The 16,375-nt window shown below is 28.1% G+C and overlaps 1 protein-coding gene across 2 annotated transcripts in view; it reads right to left on the bottom strand.

Moving 5' to 3' along the window:
- Positions 1 to 2,932: 2,932 nt before the first annotated feature.
- Positions 2,933 to 16,375, bottom strand: part of LOC123291131 (elongation of very long chain fatty acids protein AAEL008004-like) — a 57,902-nt gene continuing 44,459 nt past the window's right edge. For both annotated transcript variants that reach the window (XM_044871597.1, XM_044871598.1), the window contains exons 3-8: positions 15,993 to 16,183; positions 15,342 to 15,422; positions 15,212 to 15,268; positions 5,126 to 5,231; positions 4,912 to 5,048; positions 2,933 to 3,952 (exon numbers count right to left, since the gene is read on the bottom strand). In XM_044871597.1, coding sequence (XP_044727532.1) covers positions 3,737 to 3,952; positions 4,912 to 5,048; positions 5,126 to 5,231; positions 15,212 to 15,268; positions 15,342 to 15,422; positions 15,993 to 16,183 — 788 coding nt within the window. In that variant the 3' untranslated portion in view covers positions 2,933 to 3,736. The remainder of the gene's footprint in view (positions 3,953 to 4,911; positions 5,049 to 5,125; positions 5,232 to 15,211; positions 15,269 to 15,341; positions 15,423 to 15,992; positions 16,184 to 16,375) is intronic.

Here is a 16,375-nt window from a genome sequence, read left to right as displayed (position 1 = left end):
GTTTGATTGAATGACTGAAAAAAGTATCGGCCACTAATTGAATGGCGCCGTTTATTAAAAAGACTAGCCTGTTAATTAAATGGCTAAATAAGCTTGGTGGTTGCGACATGCATAAAACGATCTCTTTTTAAAAACAAAATGGATTAATGGTCCATGGAGTTTTTTTTTTGTTCGTATACTCTATTACTTTTAATGACAATAAACTATTTTGCAAGTAAATAATACTGTCTATTTATGGCCCTTATTTAAATTATTTTGTGTTACACTCTTAGTTACATCACCTTTTAACCAATATTTTGCAATTAAAAGCACATTTCGTCATCGTGGTTTACAGTTAAAACGGTTAAAAGTGCTTTTTGACTGTTAAAATCACTTTTGACTAGCGTTATTGTACGATAACATTATACAGGCCGTTTTTGTACCATCTAGGCATGCCAATTAAAGTACATGGTTACGGGGTTATAGGCCGTAACAGTTTTTCTCAAAATGGCAGCACTTTCCACCTCCAAATTTGTAGGGATTTTGTTTATTTACATTCAGTACGATATAATAAACCTATTTTTATAAAAAAAATAGCTCCTGTAAATTAGTGCAAGAAAAATTCTCAATTATCTGTAGCGGTAATGCAATATTAAACGCGTTATAACGTCATAAATATTAATTTTAGAAAAAAAAGTTTAAAGTAAACTTTTTAGGAAATTTATAGATTTAAAAGTTACTATCATTTTCTTGTTTAAACAAATATTAGAAGAGATATCGCTCAAATAGTAAATCATCATAGTCGTATAAGTCATAAACGATTAGTGATACAAAAAAAAAAAAAAGTTACAAAAAAGGTAGGTAATTTATTTATCTACAATATAGTTTATTACCATTTTTGGTCTTAAGTGCGTGGTTATGCAGATATAGCCTGAAACAGTTTTCCTTAAAATGGAGGCACTTCCCCCGCCTATTTTTGTAAGGATTTTGTGCATTTACATTCAGTACGTGATACTGAACTATTTAATTAAATAAAAAAACAATTCCTGTAATATAATGCAGAAATAAATTCTCTGAGTCTGAGGTATTATTCATAGTGGAGAAAAACCATTTTAATGTGATATTTGTAATAAAAGTTGTAATCAACAAGGTCATTTAGTTCAACATAAACTTATTCGTGGTGGATACCAAGCGTTTTCATGTGATATTTGTAATGTAAAATTTACTCATCAAACTTCTTTCGTTAGGCATAAACAGATTAGTAGTAGAGGAAAACTATTTGCATGCCGTATTTGTAATAAAACATTTACTACTCAAGGTAATTTAGGTCTACATAAACGAACTCATAGTGGAGAAAAACCATTTTCATGTGAAATTTGTAATATATTATTAACACAGCAAGGTCATTCAGTTTAACATAAACGTATTCATAGCGGAGGAAAATCGTTTTCTTGTGATATTTATAATGAAACATTTACTCGGCAAAGTTCTTTAGATAAACATAAACGGTTTCATTTCTATTTCAAAAACGGTCCAACCTATAAAAAAAGCTTTCAGATTAACATTATCTCAGCGATACGTAGCTTAGTGCAGGGTCGATATTTATTATGAACTAGAGTGATACCCACAGTCCACACGCTTCGCTGGGTTTAAAAGTAATGATTGATAAAGATTGCTCCCGCTTATCCCTTTTCTATAACACTTGAAATAATGGTGGGGATTGTTTTACACAGGTAAAATATATTATTAGTAAAATGTATAATAGTAATTATTCATTGCGTATATCAGAGAAAATGGCCTTGAAATTTTATATTGTTAGTGAAATTTTATATATAATTTATGGTAATTTCAAATTGTCAAATTTAACTAAATTTTTTATTTATTTTTTTTAATATATCTTTATAAATTATATCTCATGTGTTATTCTGATATATCAGCTATATTGCTATATAGTTTCATTAAAAACCATTCGCTAGTTTAAGCGTGAAAACGTAACAAATAAACAAATTAACTTCATGAATGTAAACGAAAAATGTGAACACAATTTTTCGATATCAGCCTTGGTTTTCGAAGTATCGAAAGCTAAATAATTAAACAAAATTTTCAATTGAAAATTTTTATTCTTACTTTTTGTCTTATATTGTCAAGTTATAACATAATTCACCAGCAAAATTGAAAATATATATTTTTTATTAAATTAGTGGCTCCACTACCGTGCTCACACATCCTTAATTTGTCTGGCACAACGGTGTTTTTTTTTAAATAATTTATTAAGGTTTTAACAAAAATTTCCACCGTCTAGTTTTCTAATTTTGGAGAAATCTATGTAAACATATCACCCATCTACCGTTTTCCCATAAGACCAATGTTAAATATGCCTACTTTTGAAGTTATTTATTTATTTAACTAATCGGGCAACCCTTCCCCTCCTTCTAAAATTTTCAGAATTGATTTAGACGTGAAATTTTATATTATAAAAATACCAAGCCTTTTATACAAAATAGCCTTGTAGAAAAGGATATTTTTTATTCTTCCTTATTTCCTTATTTCCTTCCATATTTTTTAAATACTTTTGAGAATCATTTCGAAATCATCATCAATGGTAGGTACAATATGATTAATCGAAATTCGTAAAAGAACAAATCTTTGAAACTTACCAATTATTCGCTCAACACTTATCTAGTCATGGAAATCTATTGGTTTTACCTTAAGTGGCTTTACTCCTAGGATATTTCTGTTTCTTCAGTTAGAAAAAATAATAATACTCAAAAATAACAGAAAGATGTTGAAACAAACAAATAAAATAATGTTTTCTCTTTTTTATTATCAACAATTATCCTTAATATGTGCATACAAAAATTGTTCAAACATTTATTTATCAATATTATCAATTAATTTATAATATAATTCATTATTAATTATAATATTATAGGTTTTTTTGTTGAATATCAACAAAATTGTGTACAGAGTCATTTTAAAACATTGAAATCATAAAACAACACCAAACAAATCAATCCATTTTAATATAGATCGGATGGTTTCGAATGTGTTTCAAAAACTTCACTCGTTTAAAATTTCTCAGTATTATACATAGCACTGTACAAAAACACTGAGTAAACCAATTAGATTTAGCATTTTCTTCATATAAAAATATAAAATTAGGCGAGATTGATAACCAAATAAGTATCTAGTGCTCTCTAGACAATGTATAAATTCCTTCATAAAAGTGTTTTTTGATTGGTTTTCCTTCATATTTGAACCATAGTTTCCGCAATATCATGGAACTAACTTCATATCAAAGAAAATTTTTTTAAAAAATCTGATATATCTGCCTAGATTTTTCGAAATAGGTATACTGTGGTAAAGTAAGAGAGTCGGAGATCAAATTTAACGAATAGGTACAAGTTCAACACTCGTCCATGAAATTGACCATAACAAAGTTTTTTTTTCAAGATTTCGAGATTTGTCAGATTTTTTAATTTTGTCTTTGATCCAGGATGCTTTGATTCTAAGACATTAAACATTGATTAATCCTAGAATCTTGGTGCAAAAGAGTCAGTCTGAACAACAGAAAATAACTTTCCACAATGAAATTCAAATATTCAATACAACACTCTTCGACCCAACACTACATTCCTATATCCAGTGTTTTTGTAGGCAAGCTGTACATAAAATACTTAATTTTAAACAAGAAATTATTTTTTTAAAAGTCATTAAATTAATTTATCAAATGTCCATCATTAAACTTAAATTAAATTTATTGTATTTTTTCTGTTTTGTTGTTATTCACTGCTGTTGATGTTTTTGAAGAATTTGATGGTGATTTCTTGACATAAGCGTGATAATAAAACGATCCAAACATATATAGGAACACTAGAGCTTGTGTTGATAACAAGGCAGCAATTGGTTTTGGATAATCACAATCACGGAATAAAACTTGTCCCGTATGCACAAATATTATACAAAATTGAATCTATTCAAAAGAAGAAGAAAAAGCAAATTAGATAAAATTAAAGTTTATTAAAAATTTGAATAAAATAATAGAAACGAAAATTCATCCAAAAATTCTACCACGATAAGAAACAATTAGAATTTGTTTCTTTTCGTGGCAGAATGGATTATTTAATTATGGATTTGGACTTCAGAAAGGTCAAAAACGATTTAATCTTTATTTTACATGAAAAGGGATATTTTTTATTTTGTTTAAAATCAGATATTAACGAATTACAGAGCTTAAAAGGATAAAATTGATAGAGTTCTTGAAATTCAATTTCAAAATTGAAATTGATGTATTTTCTCGTACAAAAACTAATGTGATGTGATGTATATGCAATTCTTAAAACATAGTTGTAAAAGAATTTGCCTACATAATCACAATAAACCATTCATTATAACTTAAATAGTATATTACACACCTAGGGAGCAAAAGTAAAGAATGTTTCAGATCTCATGTTCGTGGCGCGAGGTGAAGTTAAGGGTGACAAACATGGGATCGGAGACATTCTTTACTTGGTCCCGTGATGTGTATACTATTTAAGTTATAATGAATTGTTTATTGTGTCGGTATAGGCAACTTCCCTTACAAATTTGCTTTAGTAATTGCATATACACCACATCACATTAGTTTTTGTAAGAGAAAACACATCAATTTCAATTTCCATTTTGAAATTGAGTTTCAAGAACTCTATCAATTTTGATATTTTTATAGCTCTATAAGTCCCGGCAGAGGCGGAAAGCGGCAACTTCGTTTTGCACACAAGGCAGGAAGATACAATTAGAATATAACTTAATTTTCATTGTTCAAATACAAAGTTTGTATTCTGTAGATATTCTATAGAACAGATAGACTTAGACAAGACTGCGTTAATAAGGGCGGAATAAAAAAAAAATAATTTTCGATCCGATATTTTGAATAAAATGACTTATATTTACCATTTGCATTAAAGTTAAATATCTTTTCCACCATAGATATTTTTGATATTGTGGGCCTAAACCAGCAACCAAATAATAACTGTACATAATTATATGAATAAATGAATTAATGAGACCAAGAAGTGTACCATGTCCACCTATAAAGAAGAAATAAAAATATCAAATATATAAAAAATTAAAATATTAAAAACACTAAATAATCAAAATTACATACCAGCTAAAAATCTAACACCAATCCATCCACAAACTGGCATCATTGAGTGATGGTACAGATGTAAAAATGAAACTTGATTCATTTTCTTTCGCAAAACGAAGAAAACCTGAAATGAAAAAAGAGGTTCATTTATTTAATTGTTTATTCAAGTTTTGAAAATTGTACTTTCATACTCATTTTTTTCGGGTTTAAAGTTTATTCACGAAAAAAAAAGAATTGGTTAGAAGCTTGTAGTATTTTTTCTGCTCATTTTTGTTTAAAACTGCAGCAAGACTATTTTATTTTTATTCCATAATATTTTTTTTCGTTTTTCTTTCTTTATTTTTGAGACATAGTCGAATAGAGTTTAAAGTAAAAAAAAAAGAGTACGTTCGGATTTTCAACTGAAAAATTAGGCGAAAATAGTAGTTTTAATGATTGTGGAGAGAAAAATTTTCGATACGTTACGAAAAATTCGTTCGGAGCTCAAATTGAATTGTCTCATATTTTTAGCTCAACTACCATCTATTTGTTTAAATGTTTATCCCGTTTTTGTTTATTTTGTTTTTGTTGTTTTTTTACAATAAACCGGTTTTTTCATCTTTCAAATTTTTAAAATATACTTAGATACCAAACTTAAATGGCTGAAAATGGTGATAATTGTCCTACCTCTACAAAGTCGCGCGAAAGTGTTTTCTTGTTCTAACATTGTATGGTAGGCACCAACTAGTTTCGATATCGATAGTCAAGGTATAACTTAATAACTCGACATTTTTATTTCTCCATGAGATATCGAGATTCTCCTTAAGATATTTCTTATCGAATTCTCCCCATATATTCAAAGTTGTGCATTCTCATTTCATTTGAAACAAATTTTTTTCTGTCTATAAGCCACCCGCATCGTTTGTTCGAGTTCTCTTAATCTTAAATCTTAATCTTATTGGATTCTAGTGCAATTTTCTTGGAGCAGCCACAAATACTTCGAAAAAAATTTTAAGGCAAATGTACTTAGAAACAAGCTTCAAACAAAATCAATAATTATAAGAAAACAAGTGAAAACAAACAATTGACTGAGTTAATTGTTGAAATACCATGTATAGACAGTGTTGATGAAGCAATCGTTTATTTTTTGACGTCACGTTAATAAAAAAAGATATCCACTTTTAAATAGCTACACACACACTGATATTCCCATATTAATGTATGCTATAAAATTTACACCTAATAAGCGCCCTCGTGGGTAAACAGTGATGTTTACAAAAAAATGTTTCAAACTAAAGTTGTTTATTTTTTTATAAAGAACATTTTTTAGGTTTAAACTTTTGCTCTATCTCTAACGGTTTACAAGATGGGTCCTACGGACGCAATACCCAATTGACCCATATTGCTCATTTACGAACTTGACCTCAGTTTTTAGGTCCTGAGTACGCTATAAAAATTTCATCTCGATATCTCTTTTCGTTTTTGAGTTATCGTGTCCACAGACGGGCGGACGGACGGACAACCGGAAATGGACTAATTAGGTAATTCTATGAACAACTATACCAAAATTTTTTTCGTAGCATGAATATTTTTATGCGTTACAAACTTTGGACTAAACTTAATATACTATGTATATTTCATATATACATGGTATAACAAAGCCATAATTATAAGACAAAACTGCACTAAATTTCTGTTTTATAATCACACCAACACCACCCCATTTAACAATGGTGATAATACCTCTATTTGAAAATTTAATAATAAATATTAACTACAATTTATAAAATCATTTAGAATGTCAAGGTCTTCAAGGACGATAGATCTAAACAACACAATTAATCTATTTATTAAATTCATAATTATACATTTATTGTAACAGCTAATAAATAAATATGAAATTCCTGACTATGATATAAGGGGAAGTGGTGTTTGGAAAAAAATAATTACATTTCTTGAACTATAAGTAAATTAAACTTGAAACTCAAATTAATAAGTAAGTTAATTTTAAATTTCCAATTCTTTAAATCCACCTTTGGTTTTAGGTCCAGAAAAAAAAACAAGAATTATACCTGTTGGAATTAGTAGATTTTTGAATAATAGGATAAGGGTTGATTATGTATATAATGTACCGATTTCAGAGTCATGATATATTAGTTATGTACCTATTATTACACTCAAAATCAATGTTATATTTTACCTACATAACTGAACTATAGATGGAACGCTGGAAATAATTAATGAAGTTTTGTAAAAGCAAGCTGTAAACGTTTCAATGAGCACTATTCGAAATATGGAAGATTTTGAAAAGACTTCATTTTTGAGATATTCAGAATCGTTCAATCATAAAGTTTTGAATAAAAAATCTTCAATCTTTATGATCGTATAGGGTATTTTGAAAAGGCAAAATAGTTGAGCACATGTTTATATCTGTTTCTATGTTTTGGGACCTATATATTTTTGGTCTAAATTTTTTATTCCTCGACAACCTCCAGAATCTGTAATCGAGAAAACAGCACATGGTATACCGTAAATATCAGAGGGATCGTACGGTAGGAATCTAAAGTGTAAAATTTTCAGTTTTCAATAAACACAGAATATCCGCTTATTTGCTAGCGCCACTGAGTATACGCCATTTACCATCGTTTATCTTCCATTACTGCAATGGGAAAGGAAACATCTTTTATAACTAATTTTCTAAAACATTAGGTAGCTATTGGAAGGCAGTATAGTATTATAGAGGACAGTTAAATCGACCACGCATTAAATTAATTATTAGATATGACTAATTTTATATAATGTACATGTGAATGGTATAGTAAATGTCAAATTCAATTAATTGTTGAAAAATAACAATTTAGGTACACTTATTGTATTAGAAAATATGAAAATTACATAAATATAATTTTTTAAATGTACATTAGCATAATTAAATAAAATTTGTTACAAAATAGTATTAACGATGAACTTAATTATGTCCTTCCATAGAATTATATTATAAAGTAGTGTGTCTTTACTATGGCAACTTCCTGTAATAAAACTCATGCACAAAAAAATGTAGTACGAAAGATATATAGGAAATAGCATATTATTCGCATACTAAAAATATATCAAATATGTGTATTAGTTATTTCTATTAATTAAATAATATTAATTAAACAAAAAACAATTGTTTATTATAACTTAAATGTAATGTACTTAATATGTATTAATGGTCTTTTCAAGGTTGACAACACTATCTGTCAGCCGTATTATGTATATTATTTATAACTCGTAATAATAATATCTTTGACTTTCAATTTCTAGTGTATTGTATTACAATTGCGTAAGAAATGCGGTTCAATGCTGAAGAAAGTATAAAATTTGTAGATTTTTTTGAAAAAAGATCAGATTAAAAAAAAATTGAAAAATAGAACGAATTCCGTACTGGAGTTAGATATTGTTGAATTTAGACAATATTTATTTTATAGACTGTTTATTGTTGGGGTAGTTTAGGAGGGTTGAAACTCCCAATTTGTACATAAGTGCAGACATTAGTGCTGATTAATGTTCTTAAAGGCCTAAGAAACAGGTAGAATTTTTGAAATCGGTGCTGTTAGACAGGTTTTTGTACATTTTTCGTATTTGTATTTTTTGGATTACTATGTCGGCTTTATTTCACCAAAATAAAATTCATCGCTGGTTCCGGTAACCTCTAAACATGGTAATGGTGTATTGTGTAGGTAGCTTTTGAATTGAAAATTTGTAGACTCATCATTGGAAGTAGGAAATTACAAGCAAAATTTTTGGCCATCAATTACAATGATTTGACTAAATTGATTTTGTTTTTAATACAAAATTGCAAGGTTAATTTCCTATTATAGTTTTTGGGCAAAAAAAAAAATTAATTTGCAAATATTACATCATTATTTATAAATTATTATTAATCTGGTATTAATAAATTATTATTGTAATTTAAATAATTAATTATTGGCTGTGTTCGGGAAACATAAAACAGATTACATTACAGATGAAAAAATTCACTAATTTTTACCTTTACTTGTATTTTTAGCCCTTGGTGAAAAAAGAGGAGTTATAAGTTTGGCAATGCGTATGCGTAGGTGTCTGTCTGTTTGCCTGTGTTCTTGAAAATGCTTTAATATTTAATAATTTAATTTCCCTTAGTTCCCTAATTTTCTTTAATAATCCCGGTTTATTTCCGGGCCACTTCAGGCTTATTTAGGGCAGTTACTTAATTATATAAAATGTAAATAATGTATAAATCTTGCGGTCGCTAATGACCTACATGTTAAAAGCGACCTGAAATAAAATAAATTAAAAAAATTTAATTTAGGTAACAACAAAAAAGACACCCGGAAGTCCACTGTTAGCTTTTGAATTGAAAATTTAATGATTTTCTTTTTTTTAAATTTTACGTATGTCGAGAATTTGTGACTAGTTCTAGGATCAATTGTAAAATGTTTTGTTAACGCAACCAACATAAATTATTATTTTTCTAAAATTATAATCTTCTGGACAATTTTTTAATTTCATTTATTTACGTCTTATGAATATTTAATTTTTTTTGAATGAATATTTAAGTAATTTAAGGACTTTGTTTATAAAGATAATATTCAATATAATAAAAATACATAACAACTTTTAAAAATAGTTTCAATGTTAGGAGGCAGCTACAACTTCTACATAACTCCGCCAATTTAACAAAAATTTTTTTTAAATGAAATGAGCCGGTGATTTAATTAACTTTTTTGGGATTATTACGTAATCCTAAAAGTGAACAACAACACATTTTAGTAAGTTATAACTTATGGCCTTCGAAACAAAACAAAAGTAGTGTAACAAGTCCATAGGCTTGTTACAAAATAATTAATATTTTTTGAGACACAACAGCCTAAAGGTTAAGGATTATTTTAACATCTCAAAACCATGCAAATGCGTTTGTTAATTAGCAGAAACAAATATGCAAGGCGATGTTGTAAACCAAGCACTCAGTGTTGAACTTTTCAACTTTCTGATAGAGAATTGGGAACATGTATTTTTGATCGTAGACACAGTTATGGATGGTGGTATGAGAACGAAGCACTACTCAATCTCAAATTCTGTAATTTTTTCTGGTAGATATTGTATTCGCCCTGAATATCGAAATACAAAATCCTTTACTGTATGTGTATATTATAGATCTCAGACTCTCCGATTGGATAAAACGCATAATAAGTAAGAAGTACATCGTTTAGATGTTTCAATTTTGATTACTTGTACGTTTTCCCGATGGTCAACATCTATTTCCAGCAAGTGCACGATATAGGGTTGTTATAGATTATAGTTGGTAGGGAAAACAGCATAATCACTTTTTTTTATTTGCTAAGTTTTCACGCCAAAACTATTGAACGGATTTGGATGAAACTTCACAGTATTATAGCTGCAACATTCAAATGTAATATGGGGTATAAAGCAAGTTTTCCACTAAACGGGCAAACAAAAACAAAACTCATATCGAATAAAACAAAACTGTAACTTTTTACAAATTTTTTGAAGGCTGACAATGTAATGGCCATTAAAGTTTTAGTTTTGTTATCCCCTAAGTGAACACAAAGCAGGTGAAAGCAGGCTTGTATTTAGCACTACAATAAAAATAAGAATGTTCTAAGAATAACGTGTCTGTGTATCTGTGTATCTGAGCATTTGTGTATCTGTGCGACTGTCTGTAGCATCGTAGCTCCTTAGCAAATACGCCGATTTTGATTTTTGTTTTCTTGAAAGGTAATTTGATCAAGAATATTCATAAATACAAGAGCGAATTTAATTTTCCATACCCAATAACAACGCTTCATCGAGTGTAGTTGTGTTTTTAACTTATAAAAAATTTTATTACATAGATCTACTTCATCAATTTTCGATCAATTTTCGATCAATTTTCATGTCTTGGTGTCTTTATTTTCAAAACATGCTTATGCCTGGAATTGTATAAGACGTTCGACTTAGACACTGAAACAATCCTCATAATCAGCTCTTGCATTTATACTTTGCGTTCAAAAATGAAATGATGTAATCGCCATGTTTATTTTGGTAACTCATTTCCTCTTCTATCCCGAAATATGTGATAAAAATAAAAATCCGCATCCAGGTAAATGCTCTAGCTGTATATGCTAAATACATAAATATAATATATTAAACCCAAAAAAATAGTTTTTGGGTTTATTATATAAAAACAAATTATTTCGCAAATTTTTCAATAGACATTTCTAGAAAGAATTTCACTAAATAATGTTTACATTAGTAATTTTATTAAAATAGTAAATGCATTATTAACAAAACTATTTTTATAGAGAATGAAATGACCTTCAATTGTGAAAGATTCTTGTCTTAAAATTGGAAATTTTTCAGTCTGCATAAATTTATTAATTTATTATTAATGAAATACTTAAAATATGCCACATCTTACATAATATTTACAACAGTAACGGTAAATATTTTTTTTTTAAGTAGAAATGCATGCACAAGGTCTTTAACAGCGAAAGATATCATTTATAATTAATAATTCATTCAACTTTCCTGTTTTCTATACCTAACTCTAAACATATTCGGATGAACATGAATATTTTAAGTAACTACTGAGGGTTTCGTACAGATAAAATTTAAGTAGATTTTAATAAAATGCTATTATCAAAACATAAAAAACTAATTACAAAACTAAATTGAATCAAGTTCAAATGATTTAAGGTTTTTTGTAATATTTTTGTTTTTTAGTTCGATTTTGGGCAAGGAATTCGTCTTTTTCAATGTTTTTAATAACATTGAAAAACACGAATTCCTTGCCCAAAAACGAACTAAAAAGTAAATAGCAACATTTATTATTTAATCTCTTTCAAAGTGAACAGTCATTTACAAGCTGAAAAAATAAATAAAATTGTCATAAGAGGTTCCCCGACTGTAATGGAAATTTTATTTACCTGTTCAATCAGCGATAGCAATAAGTCCTTTATTGGTTTGTGTACCTATATAAAAATTAACTAAGAAGATTTGTTTTTTACTTTTCAGTTAGTTTTATTTTAAAAAACATTACTAATTTATGAGAAGTTAATCTTAAAAAAAATTTTTTCACATTTGAAAATAATGTCCTACAGCCGCCATATTGAATTGTTAACTTCCCAGTATAGGAAAGTTATTGTAATGGGTTCGAAAATCAAAATGCAACACATCTTTACATTTCATGGCCAGGACAATGTATAAATTACTACTTTTAGATCACGAATAAAAAGTGATACCAATTTCATATTTGCCTTATAACATTAAGATGTGCTGAAAAGATTGCCAAAATCGCCACGTAGAAATCCGTCCGTCTGTCAACACAATAAATCAAAAACGAAGAAAGATATCAAGCTGAAATTTTTACAGCGTACTCAGAACGTAAAAGTTAGGTAGAGTTCGTAAGTGAGCAACATAGGTCAATTGGGTCTTGGATCCGTAGGACTCATCTTGTAAACCGTTAGAGATAGAACAAAACTTTAAATGTAAAAAATGTCCCTTAAATAAACAACTTTTGTTTGAAACATTTTTTCGTAAACATCACTGTTTACCCGTGAGGTTGAAAATTAGGCGAAAATTGTATAGTATGTATTATATGGGAATATCAATTATGTATGTGTGACATGTATGCATGTGTAATGTGATTGTTATCAACACTGATCTATACATGGTATTTCAACTATTAACTCAGTCAATTGTTTGTGTCCACTTGTTTTTATTTAGTTTTGGCTTTCTGAAGCATAAAAGAAGAAAATTAAGAAAAGGTAGTGCCGGTATCCTTAAGCTTGAGATTGCCTTAGGACAATATCAATTTTATATTCAATTACAAAGTGTAATTAATCACTCCATTGCAATCATTTTAACGATGCATGGTATTAAATATTTATTATTACGTTTGACCATATAATCAGAGACGATTTCTAATAATTAATTTTTGCAAAAAAAAGGAAGTGCAATTAATGTTGCTTCAGGCATTAGCGTTTCTATGATTTAAAAAAAAATCTGTTTTTAATAAGCGTATAAGAAATATAGTAAAAGATTTTACTTTTCATAATTTTCACTTTTGTTTAACTTAGCAAAAGTAATTGCAAAAATATGATTAAGAATATTTTTACTTGTTTGTAAACAAACTTCTTAGCTGTTTAACTCAAGGTTAGCAAGAATAAAATGGTAGCTAAACTTCAATAATGATAAGACATTACAATTACCCTGTTTGTACTTATAAAGATGAAACGATAAAAAGAAGAATTAATACCAGTTTAGCATTTTTTTTATTGATACCAGTAAAACAAAATTGTCAATTATAGTCCGGTACGATGGTGTCGCTTGATATGCCTAATTTTTAAGAATTTGAAGAAGTAAGCACAAAAATAATTATGCCTTCCAAAATTTTGCATTTTGTATTTTTTCATATTTAAAAAAACTAAGAATGTATAGTGATTAATTCTTCCAATCGATTATCTATCACCTATATTCCGGATACTTAACTTTTGCTCTTCGAATATGTATAAAAAATCAAAGACAAAATATACGCAATCAATGGACAAGCAGTTATATGTCATTGCAAATTAAAACATTGCGCAGAAAAAGAGAAATAATTTGATTGATAAAAGAGATAACACCACAGAGCTGTATAGACATAATAAGTGAATTATTGACCGCAGTGAAGGAGGTAGAAAGAGACAGATTGTAGGTGTATAAGACAGAAGAAGGCAGCTAGCTATACGCGCCCACTTTATCTGTCTGTATCTGTCTCCCTGTTTGGCGGTGACTTTGCAGCTCTATGGTATTATCTCAATGGTAAAAGCACTCAAGTCATTCGTGCTTTCAGCTCTATTCTCATGTGAAATTGACAATTTAGCACTTGTTGCACAATTTACTATAATAATAATTGTAAACCATTTCACAGCCTTTCATGACGATTCAAGTCAATAACCTTAACAAGTAAAAGGTTAAGTTACTATTAATTTTAATAAATGTTAAAACATAAAAGTAATTAGCATATAGGTATATTATTCATATTTTGTTTATGTTTTATCACAAATAATTTTCATGCATTATTAATCGACCCTGAATGGAATATTTTTTACAAGCTTCTCCGTGTAAATTAATTCTTATTATTTATTATCTTCGATACAATATAATGAATTACTTCAACTTGTGGGATATAAAATGGAAAAAAACTGTTATATTCCTACGTTTTATATTAAATAATATTGAAGCGTTTGAAAAACAATTAAATACCTTTAAGCTATTTGTTTTAATTATCCTTCATAAAATTGTTTACATCAGAATATTCTAGACTCTAAAATATGTCATTTTTTTATAACCACATTTTTGTGGTCGGTTCTTAAGTGTTCGATGAGGGTCAATTACTCTCTTGAAATTTTGATAGGTATCAACGGAAATGTAATAATAATATACTTAAATACCTACATACTTTTGATTTATCATAACTTGTTTTTTTTCAAATTATTATTCACCAGGAAAATTATTTGTTTGGAATATTCCAAAAAGGTAAACAACATGATATGAATTTCGCATGCAATTTTTTGCACTTTTAACTGATAGGATAAAATTTTACTTTGATTTGTATAGTGGTCAACTTGATCAGTTCGGTTTTAAAATTAACTGTAGATAGAAGGAATTTAGAAAATTAATAAAGAAACTTATCAACTTTTGTTAACTTAACTTATTTTCTTCTACTATAACAACGAAAAATACGTTGTTATAGTAGAAGAAAATAAGTTAAGTTAACAAAAAATTCGCAAAAGAAAACTTTTTTCTTGCGATAAAAAAAATTGACTTCCAATGCAAAAAAATTAAATGGGAAAGTTAAAAACCTCAAAAAACCTGTCGATAGAAGTCTGGTCTGCGAGTGTGAAAATTAGCCAAAGGTCGAGAAGGAGAAGGCTGATATTATGCGGTAGCCTTATTTTGAAAGTTGTTGCTGTCCATCATAGCACACCAGGAAAAGAATTAGTCTATGAACACGACATATTTTCCAAATACAAGAATAATTTATAAAAAATACTAAATTCCTATGGGTTTAGTAGAACCTTCCAGGAAGTTAATAAAATCAAAAAAATTAATACTCACTGTATCCAGTAGTTCAATTATTTTACAGAAGAAGTACCACCATACACCACCCGCCATCTATAACAAAATATAATATTTAAAAAATTATTTATCTTTAAAAAAAAAAAACTAATTATAACATTTTTCTTACCCGAAGTGGTTTAGGATCCATTGAATAATCCACCGGTTGACATTTCCAATTATATTCACCCCACCACCCGGCTACTAAACCCTAAACAAATATAATGATGAGAAATTAGTCATCTACTGCAGTAACTTGAAAAATTTGAGCCCGTGCACCATTTTGGTCCAGTAATACAAAATGTTAACTTCTTTTTCTTTTACGTATAACTAATTTATTTAAAACTTTTACTTTTGCATATAACATTCCAAGGTATTATAATTTTAGTTAATATTTATAAATTGTTTTTACGGTTAGCGTAATGCTTTAAAATTGTTTATTGTAAACAATAACTCATTTTTGTAAACACCAATTTTTATTTTTTACATGTTAGTACTTATCCCACAGATGACAAAATTGAGTATATTTTACTGTTACAACTTGTCTCGATAGCTGTTACAACGAGCTCCAAAGGTGGAAGTTTTTGTTTTTTAAAAAAGGCAAATTTCGGCTCTGAAACCATTTTAATCTTAATTTTAATCGGTTTGATAATTCAGGAAATTTAAAGCTGAAGCCAGACGCTTTAATTATGCTTAAAGACTAAACAGGTATAAAATTATTTTATAAGTGTTAAATCAAGAATCACTCGTGCTTATTTTTTTAGAAAAAAGAATAGCTTACCTCGTATACCAAAAATACACTCATTGCAACTTGAATTACATTATAAATTAATAAGACTTCTTTTAATTTATATGGTTTTTTGTCTTTCATATATCTAGGGCCGGCCGACACACAAAAATATATATAACTGGCAATTATTGTTAGTAGGGGTGCTGGTGAACTCATTAACAGCCAATTTGCCGTTCTTGGATCTGAACAAACACAAAAAAAAAAACTATTATTAATACTGGTTATAAATTCCCAAATAGATTCTAGACAATTATAAAATAATTATGGTAATATAATAAAGCCATTTTAGTATATATATACATTATAAACATACATATATATATATATATATATATATATATATATATATATATATATATATATATATATATATA

This window comes from Chrysoperla carnea, chromosome 1 (genome assembly GCF_905475395.1).
Source record: "Chrysoperla carnea chromosome 1, inChrCarn1.1, whole genome shotgun sequence".
Taxonomy (NCBI): Eukaryota; Metazoa; Arthropoda; class Insecta; order Neuroptera; family Chrysopidae; genus Chrysoperla; species Chrysoperla carnea.
Note: the sequence above shows the minus strand (reverse complement) of the source record. Positions and strands in the feature narration are given on the sequence as shown.